The sequence below is a fragment of the Scomber scombrus genome, chromosome 2, assembly GCF_963691925.1.
Source record: "Scomber scombrus chromosome 2, fScoSco1.1, whole genome shotgun sequence".
NCBI classification, from domain to species: Eukaryota; Metazoa; Chordata; class Actinopteri; order Scombriformes; family Scombridae; genus Scomber; species Scomber scombrus.
This window is the reverse complement of record NC_084971.1, coordinates 13,164,094-13,175,410: the sequence shown is the minus strand read 5'-3', so window position 1 is coordinate 13,175,410 and position 11,317 is coordinate 13,164,094. Positions and strand designations below refer to the sequence as shown.

The 11,317-nt window shown below is 37.9% G+C and overlaps 1 protein-coding gene across 1 annotated transcript; it reads right to left on the bottom strand.

The window, feature by feature from the left end:
- Window positions 1-314: 314 nt before the first annotated feature.
- Window positions 315-10,868, bottom strand: xpnpep1 (X-prolyl aminopeptidase (aminopeptidase P) 1, soluble). The gene is made up of 20 exons (XM_062436374.1): window positions 10,766-10,868; window positions 9,580-9,704; window positions 9,000-9,063; window positions 8,466-8,570; window positions 7,944-8,036; window positions 7,536-7,679; window positions 7,209-7,304; window positions 5,973-6,054; window positions 4,841-5,051; window positions 4,308-4,397; window positions 4,120-4,170; window positions 3,560-3,618; window positions 3,070-3,147; window positions 2,890-2,961; window positions 2,595-2,655; window positions 2,353-2,422; window positions 1,985-2,158; window positions 1,413-1,489; window positions 1,186-1,284; window positions 315-854 (listed from the first exon to the last, which is right to left on the bottom strand). Exons 2-20 carry the CDS (start codon window positions 9,694-9,696, stop codon window positions 735-737), a joined length of 1,863 nt encoding a protein of 620 aa, XP_062292358.1. The 5' UTR covers window positions 9,697-9,704; window positions 10,766-10,868; the 3' UTR covers window positions 315-734.
- Window positions 10,869-11,317: the final 449 nt, after the last annotated feature.

Sequence of the window (11,317 nt, the reverse complement as noted above, 5' to 3'; positions counted from 1 at the left end):
ATTCTTATTTTAATCTGCAATTTGTAAGTCATTTAGTTTTATAAAAGTGCAATACAAAAAAACTGGAGTACTCTTTTAAACCTTAAAATTCTTCTTACATAATAACTGCAGTTTGTTTCAAATTCAAGTTTTCTTGTTTCTGTTTTAACAACAGCAAACAGATGTGTAATGATATTAAACCATCCAGCTGCCATAATGATAATAGCTGTTTAGACATCACTGGACATAAGTGCAGCATGGTTTAAAGTATATTTCCCCACAGGTGGATGAAGATCTTAACTTAAAAGATGGTCAAATTAAGCACACTGTAGAAGTACTCTTTCAATTTTTATTTGGATAGTGCTGAATTACTACATAGTGATGTTGTCATACACAATCCTCATTATTTTTTCACCTCACATAAAAGACTTTATACAACTTAAGAAAATTCCACAGCATTTGTGTTACAAAGCAGTTACAAAATCCCAGTGGATAACCTAAAACAGATTTTCTGATTGGCTGAACTTGAGACTGTCAGCTGATCATTTTTTAATACTGAAAATCGTACACAACAGGAAAGTTTTCTTCTGATTTTGAATGATCTTTAATAAAACAGCTGATACAATGTGCTGTACAAAAGAAGCCGAGTGTGAGACACACAGAAAGATGAGAAAAATACAAACGATTCTCACGGCAGAGGAATTGATCATACAGTACTCCAAGGCAAAACAATTGGATTGCACGAGGGTCAGTCCTCAGGCGATTGGCTGGGTCTCTCTGATCAGCCACTCCAGAGCTTCCTTCCTGCCCTGCCTCTCCAGCTCGGCTCCAACCACCTCCCGACACTTCCTGTGGTACTCGTCCACCCAGTCTCGCTGCAGGACAGAGAAGAGAGTGTCAAGGGCTGCAAAACCTTAACAGACTCCTCTACAAGTTGAAAAGTAGTAAATAATGTACTAGGAATAGCTACATATTATCAAATGTTTAAATGTTTATTTAGAAATGACGCTAAATTTTGCCTATTTCTCACTTTTCTCATTTTATAATCTCTTACAGAATGTAAAGTAGGCTAGCAGAAAGTAGGCTGCTGTTATATTTGAAGCAATGTGTTTACAACATTTCCAATAAAAATGCTTTTGAGATTCATTTTTAAATACACAAGGGTGAATTTGTCTTTTGTTAAATGATACACTGGATATCCCTTACGTCCTTCTGAGTGAGCAGCTCTGTGTTCATCATCTTGACTTGGATAGGGACCAGAGTGAGGGGCTCAAACGTCAGGCTGCCTCTGTTTCTGTAGTTGTACTGGACACAGACAAGAGAACAAAAACACAACAGTTTTCCTTAGAAATACAACTAATACTACACCTTATTGAGTATTAGAGTTGAGTTTTTGATTTTCCATGTGATTTGGGTCTAGTAAAAGGACCTACTTTGGTCTTAGCTGGTACAACAAGGACCACGTTTTCAATACGAATGCCGAAAGCTCCATCTTCATAGTACCCAGGCTCTAGAAAAAAAAGACAAATGAGATGAAAATTTAGAACATAAACAAACAGAAAAGGGGAGAGCTGAGGTGAACCTATAAATGTATTTTTTAACTTCTGCAAAGAAATAATACTGATCAAAAGACAGTATTTCTACCTCCAGAGGGGAATGAGTTCTAAAACTATGTTTGTGTAGCTGCATCAGTTTGCCTTTTTGACTGCACTGTATTGAGGAAGAAAAGAAACAGATGCAATCTATTGCTCATTCCTGCAGTGCTGCCTGAAGCCATTTACGACACCAGTGAAGATTTGGTTAATGATGCCCTGCTCTTGTAGCACTGGTGGCATTTAGGTTATGCCTGTAGTCGGCTCAATCAATCAGAAGTAAAGTAACATTTATGTGTGACCTGTAGTTTACTTCTGCAATATGAAAAACACATCAGTGTGTTGATAATAAGGACTATACTGATGGCCAGACATTGTTACTCTTAAGGGAGAAAATACAATATATCTCATACCATCACTGACGATCATGCCGGCCTCCAGAGGTTCATCAGCAAAAGTCTTGTAGCTAATGCCACAGGGCCCTTCATGGACGTTGAGGAAGCAGCCCACACCATGACCCGTACCGTGGAGGTAGTCCAGCCCCGACTCCCACAGGGCGGCCCGGGCAAATGAATCCAACAGGTGGCCTGGAGAGTGAATGGAGACTTGAATGTAGCGATTACACTTTGTTTAATGCAATATTTAGCGTTGCACTAAAAAGTCAACTTTTGTTTTTGCACATTTCTAATGTAATCCTTAGTCCCAGGTATATCTGAGCACTGGAAAAGTGAAAATGAAATTTAAACATTTGATGAGGTAATCTCAGGGCAGAGGTCTGCACCTTTGGTTCCGTTGGGGAAAACAGCAGCACTGACAGCTATGTGACCTTTCAGTACATAGGTAAAGCATTCCTGGAGGAATAAAAAGAAAAATATAATCAATATCAGGATTGGGATTAATTTAGTAAATGCAAAATTAAACTGTTCTAATTATTTTTTGCAAGTTCAATAAAAGAATATTTTATATAGCATAAGGAATTGGCCCTGAAAATACAAAAAATGCCCACTCAAATATAAGAAGTACCTTCTCAAAAGCCGATGGGGTCCCAAAGTGCATGGTGCGTGTGACGTCTGTGGTCCCATCTCTGCCAAAGAACAGACACGGTTCAGTGTCAGGTTATCAGCACTGTTTTATCACCCATCTACTGGATTGTTGGTTAAAGTAATACAATTATAAGTTAAGATGCATAAAATAAGGATGTATTGCACAAAATGCAGGTTATTCCTGTTGTCTGTGTTCTGGCATTACTGGGCAGGAAGGTGATTGTCTGAACTGAAACATGCAAGCCACACCACACCTGGACATGATAGATACATACATGTACTGAGCTCCAGAGTCTATCAGGTAAACTTCATTCATGGACAGAGTTCTGTTGGTTTCAGGCAGCGGTCTATAGGGAAAAAAAGAAAACAAAGGCATGAATACAGATAGTACAAGTCAACTTGTACTACGGACTAAAAAAAACATTTTTATTAAACATATAGTTCCAAAAACTGACCTGTAATGTATGATTGCTCCATTTGGACCAACGCTGGAAATTGTGGGGAAACTGAGGCCGACAAAATGTTTCTGTTGACTGAAAAAGAATGTACCTAAAATTACACAAGTGCATGAGTTGATCACATTTCAAAATCAGTGATCAGTGTCATTAAGAAAAAAAAAGTTTCTATTGATCAAAAACAAAAAATAATGGAAAAAAATTACACAGTCAAAGTAAAAACTATTACTCTTGGTCAAAAAGCAGCACACTGAAAATACGGCAGTATTTTGCCAGCGTGTTGTTTTACCTCAATATCCAGTAGAGGGGGACAGAAGTCCAGAATAGTCTTTATCAATGCACACTTCACTTACACACATCTTTCAAACTCTTTCATCATTCACACATCAAGTATGAAAGCTGACATGAAGTTAAACCGGATCAACTTATCACACTAACAAGGAAAACCAAAATGCTTTCTAAAACCGCATGAAAACATTTTAAAAAACACCTGCGTAATTCTTCAGCCTTATCAGCAGCAGAGATCTCAGTCACAGTGCCTTTTGGAATCTATAAAACACAACCACAGACGCAATAAAATCAACACTTGTACGCTCTGAAGTTCAAGAGAAAACTGAGGAACATAAAAACCTCCACCTGAACACCTAGTGTCCATGCTCATTTTGATATATAATCAGTGATATTCCAGTAACCATTGAAGATGTGTTTCCTGGAATACAAGAATATAAAATTGGGAAGTTTCAGGGTACTAAATCAAAATAAAACATGATAATAATAACAGACAATACCAATGAAAAATATCCACATCAGGTGTTTACTCAGTACACAAAATATTTAGGCGAAATAGAGAACTGAGGCTTATTGATTAATATACTGTACATCATACAAAATAAGATGTGTGCTATTTTATTCATTTTTATATCCCTTTTAAAGCCTTATTTGATGTTTTCCTTAAAGCCCAGTAGAAACTGAGTGACACAGACCGGAGGAATCGGTTCTTTTCTCTTATGAATATAAATATGTAGAGCCTGGGAAGCAGAATTGAATTACCTCCTTTTCCAACCAAGCAAAGAGTTCACAAAGGGCAACTGCATCCTTGATCTGTTGGGAGAAGGGCCCATAACACAACATTTTTAATGAGGGATGTCAATAGACAGACAGTCAGACAGCTTATGAAGATATCATAAACTCGTAAAAGATGTCCACTACTCATTTTACAATCAGCTAAAGGTTCTTACATGGGCCATTTTCATGCCTTGAATCTCCGAAGGGTTCTTAACAGCCTTGGCGAGGCAGAGTGGAGTGTAGGGAATTGGAGTCCTGTGATCCTGGGATAGATCATGAAGGAAATCATTTGTTCAAAATGATCAAAAGTTTGAAATGAAACTGATGTGACCTTAAAATTAACGTAACAATAAAATATGTCTACATTTCTAGATTCAAAATATTTCAAGCGTTGTATTGTTCCAAGAAAAATTGATGCCGATCTAAAATGGTTTTAAAAAGTGGCTGAAATGTTGTGCATTACTGGTTTAACCTGTTGAAAACAAAGGCAACTATATAATTGTAAGACTGTACCACATAATGATCCTGACACTGAGATGCCTGAGAATTTATATCTCTGTCTTCTCACACGCCAAACTGCAATACAAGTTTATTGAGTAAGATTGTACATCATTTGAACTTCTAGGAACAATGGCAGCGGTAAAACACAATCTAAACTGATTAACGCTCCTATATTTTTTCTGTGCGCTTAGCAGCGCTCTCTCACCTTGGGGATGACCTGTGTGAGAGCACAACTGGCCTTGTCACAGATCCACACTTTGTCCTTGGGGCAGAGTGCCGCGCCGATGGCCTGCAGCTCAGTGTAGACAGACTCGTATGGGAATGTCTGGACTGTCAGCTCAGGCTTGCTGGGAGAGTCCAGCTGCAGGTGCTCTCTCAATGCAGGATCAGAAAGACGCTTCAGGTCTACAAAAAGCCTGCAGACAGGAAGAGATAGTTCAGTAAAAAAGTGAAGATATATTGTCTTTTTGTGCCAGGGAGATATTTTGTGCATAAATAGGTAATAACAGTAAATATGATCACTCTACCCAAATTACCTTGAAAGTTCTAAAAAGGCTCATGAAATTATAAATAAACTGGGAAACAAAGTAAAATGCACCATGTTGTGTACAATTTGTTTATTTATTCACCAATTCATTATAAATGTAACCACTGAAAAACATAACTTTTACTAAGCCTGTGGCAGTTTTCTTTTTCTTTTTTTAGAAATGATATGTAGAATAAAAGGTAAAAAATGTTTTTGATTAGAAATAAAGTATATAATAAAACAGAATGCAGACCAGACTTCAAGGTGCCAATTAGCTGATTAGGACAGGAAAAGGAGATTGGAGAGTAGAATGAAATTTATTGTAATGTTAATTGAGAATGCATTTATCAAAAAGCAATGGAAAAGCATTAAAATAATATCAGTGCAAAAGAGATTTATTAACACCATTCGCTAAAACGCAATTTCCTATTCTGGTTCCTAGTGCAGGATATACACAGTCTGTTCAGTCCTACTGTGTTTGGCCTGTAGTATATGCCATGTGTGTCCTGAACTGTGTGCTAAAACTTCAGTAAATATCACCAAAATGATTGTATGTTACTGGTATCTAAGAGGTAAAGTATCAGCATTACTTTACCTCTATCATCATCACCACATCATCTTTAGTTTTCATTCTTGAGTACATGTTTATTGCTAATGCTGATTTATTTTTACATACTGTGGTGCACTGCCAAGAGTTAAAGGACTTATATGTATATTGCATTTGGGAGTATTGTTCATTATCTGATTAAACATTAATCAAGAGGTCACTGATCAAACCAGTATACTGCTGTATCATGTTGTAGGTCATTACCTTATTGTGTTCAAGCCCACAATGGTATATACGAAGAAAACTGGGTTGTACTCAATGTCTGCACCACGGAGGTTGAAAAGCCCTGAGAAAAGGAAACAATTAAATAGTATAATTAAAAACATTTAGAAACATTAAAGACTCAAATGTAAGTTTAATTAAATAATGACATTGTTGAAAAAAGTGTCTAGCATGGGCAGTAAATCTCTCTATTTTCTGCAAGCAGAGCTTCATATGTGACTTCTATACATGAGAAGCTGAGAGTAACTTCAAATGGCAAGTTCAAACATACCAACAACAGTCACTCTTTTGATAGTTTGGTATATAAAATAGTATAGTAAAGTAAATATAGTGTACAGTATAGTAAAATGCTCTGATATGAAATATGTCCCTGAAACCTCCACATAAATGAGTTGGTGTTAAATATCAATGTTGTTATTAGACCATCAGTCATCCACTGTGGATGCCTGAACAAATCCCCTTTAACGCCCATTGGGAGGGACCCTTTAGTCTAAATGCTACCTGATGACAATCAAAATCAGCATTGCTCTAATTAACATGAACTCTCAGACGAAACAATCAGAAACAAGAGCTCATTAGGGACGGTTAACAAGATGCTCAAACAGGCATTTAGAGGGACACCTGTGCATCCCTGGGTCCTTGAATCGTGATCGTGTATCAAAACGGACTTATGTAACAGGAACAAAATTGGGTATGGCTGCCGCTTGTGTTATACTGCAATAGCTAAAAAACAACTTTACATTAACATGAAGGTCCTCAAAAAGGCCTTTCACTCTGTGATCACTTCAGTTATAGTTGTAACTTCACCAGCCCCGCCTGATATGTTTTGCATATTTCCAACCATAGCCCTGGGCTTGAAAAACACTACTCTTACACACCAGGGATGAGATTTCAATCTGTTGTTGAACTGGTTGGACAATAACAAAGTGTATCGACTAAAGTACTGTACCTAAATACAAATGTGACTCTCTTAGTAAATGTACTTCAATATATTCCTATGTTTACTTTATGCAATCTATTGCTGCTCATTGCTGTCTGCCATAGAGATTTTTTTAAATTACCACAAAAAGAGGAAAAATCTTTCTTTTTTTCTACTTCTTTTTAAAAAAATCTACACGTTAGTTAGATTAAAGTTCATAACGCCTCATGACTGTCTTTATTTACATTCTAGGCAGAGGTAATGACACTAATTAGTACTTCTGAAATATTAAGTCGTACATGCAATCTCGTCCAACGCTGTGGCAACAAACCAGGTGATTTTCCTCTCTGTCATCTTGCCTCTCAGCGCTGTAATCTTGTCTTGCCAGGAAATACCTGCAGGGTGATAGCAACATGGTATAGCACTGAATTGATTTTCCTCAAAAAAACGGTACTTCTAGTAACATTGGAAAGAAACAATTTTGTCAAACTATCATCTAAAAGTGGTGCAATCACAACTACAGCATGATTTATTCTACAATCATAACTATGGCTTTCTGTATCTTTGATAAAAAATATTAAATAATGTTAAATGTAATGACAGTGTTAATCCAGTGTTGCACTGACCAGTGTAATCCAATCCCAAAGTACGGAGCTGTGTGCTGGGTCTTTCTGGGCGGTCAGGCCACACTGCATCAATCATGTTTTGCTGCACCGCCACCAGAGAGTGGCCTGCACCATTCAGCGCCTTGGACATGTTCTTCCACTGGTCTGATATACAACATAAGAAAGGTTTTGGTTCAGATACATAAGAAATGTTTTTTTTTTTAAACTATATTTTAACATATGAACAACAAGGAAGCCATTAGGAGTTTACGGTTCTGCAGGATGCAAAAAACAGGATTTAAAATTGAGATTTTTTTATTTTACATTTTAAATTGAAGCAAATTGCAATTTTTGTAAACTGGAGCATATTCCTTGCTATACAGAATACAGCGTTCACACTGCTTGATGAAAAATGGAAGCATAATGTACCAGCAGCGATAATCCAAGGATCAACTCCCACTTTGGAGTTTTCTGGCAGGATGCTGATCAGCCAGTCCTCCTGAGAGGGTGTCTCCTTCAGTCCTATATAAGATTAGAAAAAACAAGCAGATTTAACACCAAAGATAAGGAGGTGTTACGTGCGTGTGACTGATAGCATTGTTGAACATGAAGTATCTTTGAGGATTTATTTGTAGGTCTGTAGGTCAAAGAGCAGACATAAACAGGACTATCTTACTTTCCATTTTTATTCTAAGATTAGGTCAAAACATTCAGACATAGACAAGCTGTCAGCCATGCCTTATCATCTGTTTGATGCTGAGAGTTTATTTCATTACAGGTTCTGAAGTTGCAAATCTTACACTTACATCACTTATAAAATAAGTGCAACTGCTCAAAAATATCTACAAAAAAATCGGAGCTTAACTCTTAGTACTTTTGTTTGTAACCTACATAACATTAAAAAGAGGTGCTTTTTATTGTCATTAACAAATATATCAAGTTGTAAATTACCCATCTTCATCAGGGTCCAGTTGTTGTCCATCTGCTGGCTGGCCTGGAGGAAATAACGCCCATCTGTCCACATTGCAGCATACTGCTCTGTGACAATGGCTGTACCTGCACATCACAAATCACAAATCACAAATCACAAATCACACACACCTCCACAGATGCTATATTGGATCCAGTTTATTGAATAGATAGAAACTACACAAGCAGACTTATATTGGAAAAGTTACTATTACTATGACTTTTATAGTGAGACACTAAAGTAAAAGCTGTTCAGCCAGTTCTGAGTCACTATCAGGGCATCATCTAGTGTTCTAACTTAACTGATATCAAACAAGATGTTTGGGGATCTGGCTTACCATGAATAAGTCAACAAGACAATACAAGCCGGATGTCCCTGCAAGTTTGTGTATCACATTATCTACAATGGAATCAAGGTTTTGGTTTCTAGTTTGCCCACTAAGATTTGAACTTGATGTGACCCCTTACTTTTAAAATACGCTCACATATAGTTTGCAATGCACACACAAAGCATACCTGCAGAGCCATTGAATCCACAGATAAATTCACGCCTGCAGTCACAGGGTGCGATGTATTCACTCTACAACACGACCAGGGGCAGAAAGAGACAGACAGACAAGGGGAGAGATCAGCTTCATTAACAATCAGTGCAAAGTGGCCAGCAACCAGTCAGACATTTTAAATGCCACCTTTGCTGCTCTTCTCACATCATGGCTCGTACATGGAGAGGGAAAAGGGAGGAGCCCTGGGCAAAGGGCTACAATTAATTACGAAGGTCAGACAAGACGATCAGAAGTGAAGAATCAAGATACACACGGAGTAAGAAAGCAGGGATTAAAGCAAGATAAGACTTGTGAGCCTGAAAATTTGTCAAGGAGGAAATACGTAAAAGTATTTGAATTAATTATTATATGAATTTAAAACTGATCTATGCCAGATAACTTTAAGCCCTGAAGAAAGGTAGGAATAGCAGCTGTACTACTGTGAGTGTGTACATGTGTGTCTTAGTTTATGTTTAAGAATGACTGCGGTAAAGCTCTCATGTATAAATGCAGAAAATACATGTTGTTGTGTGTATGTGAAAGATCTCACTCACCTGGTGTGCATCTCCTGAGGGGATTATGTAGGCCTGTATAGGCTCAGCGAAGTATTTGCAATTCTTCATAACCTGGCGAAGCTGCCTGAGCAGCTCTCCTGTGATCTTTGGAGACATGACTTTGTCTAAATGGAGAAAGAACACAACATAGTAAATACAGACTTTAATTAACTTCTTACAGAGCAACAGCGCACTCAACATGCAGGTAAACAACGGATGAGTTAATTGTAAAAAGTTGAGAGGAAAACTGTTAATGTTTGCATTAAAGCATGAAAGCAATTGGTTTGATCTCCAGAAACAGTAATTGGCAATCATTTAGACAAAAAACACTAATGAGTTCCCCTTATTGATTTTAATTTTAAAACCCACATTAAGATTACCTGACTTTTGGGAAGCCATGTTAACTTCAGGTGACTGGAGCAAGATAGTGATCGACGTGTGTTACCTGAGTATAACGTGGAGCTCAAAGTCACAGTCCAGTCACCTGGACTCTCTTTAACCCTCTGTGACATGCTGACAAAGCAACTGTCACACGAGTCTCAGTTAAATATTAATAGGATAGTTTAATTGGCCCTGCAATAAATTTAAAACACAAGTGAATTGTGTGTGTTGTAATGTCCCTATCATAGTACAGTGCAGTATTACTCGATGTGAAACCAGCCCACCAATCAGGTTACAGTCTTCTTCAGCGATGAGCTCTCTGATTGGCTGACTGCTCCGCATGCGATTGTTGTTTACAATTTGGCATCCATTGGTTTCAATAGCTTAACCGAATAGGTTACTAGCTACAATAAAATTAAACAAAGGCTTCCTATATTATGAGAAAACTACGACGGGTGCAGTGTTTAGCAGGGTCGACGGGCATTTTTTTCTTTCACACATCATTGTTATCAACAGGCCAACCATAACAAACAAAAACTGCTTCATTCATTGTCTCGTCGTTGAGGGGCGTCAGTGGTTGCGATAGCGAGTCGTAGCTCCGCGGCAAGAATGTGAAATTGCTTGATAACTTAAGCACTGGAAACACTGGGAGAACAATGTTTCGGCCTCAGCTTCTGCTACAGACACAGCGAGTTTTCCTTCATGTGAAACACAGTCCACGTCTCGACGCTCCTCTATCTAACGCTAACGATGAAGTCCCCCCCCGCCACCCCCACATGCAGTCAGAAAAATACTGGAGACATACCGGGTCGTTTCGCCTGGTAAAATGTGACTCTTGTTGAGGAAACGAAGCGCTTCACGTTAACAGCTCGGACCCTCAACACGAGGCTGCCATTTCGACGTTGACGTTTCTGACCACGTGACTGCAGCCTCTTCCAGTAGACGCAGCAGGATCCAGACTCGCCTCTTTTTCTATGAATGATCCATACATAACACTCGATTCAGCCTGTATAACACATAATTACATCCACTAAATATACACATTTACCGCGCCCATACGGCTCCCCATCAGCTAATACAGTTAATAAACCATTACAGTGGAACATTTATCCATTAACCTCCAATCAGTTGGTAACAAAAGAAGAACATCTGATCTTTGTTGTTAAAAGTTCCCTCCACTGGCTGTATAAAGCTTCATATTTCTTTATGTAGATTACTGCTTTGTATGTTATATTTTTTATCTGATAACTTTGTACAGCCTTTTGTGTCTAAAAAATAACACTATAAAGGCATTACAATTTATAAATAATACTTTATAGGTCAGTTATATACCAATAAATAATAAAGTGTTTTTACA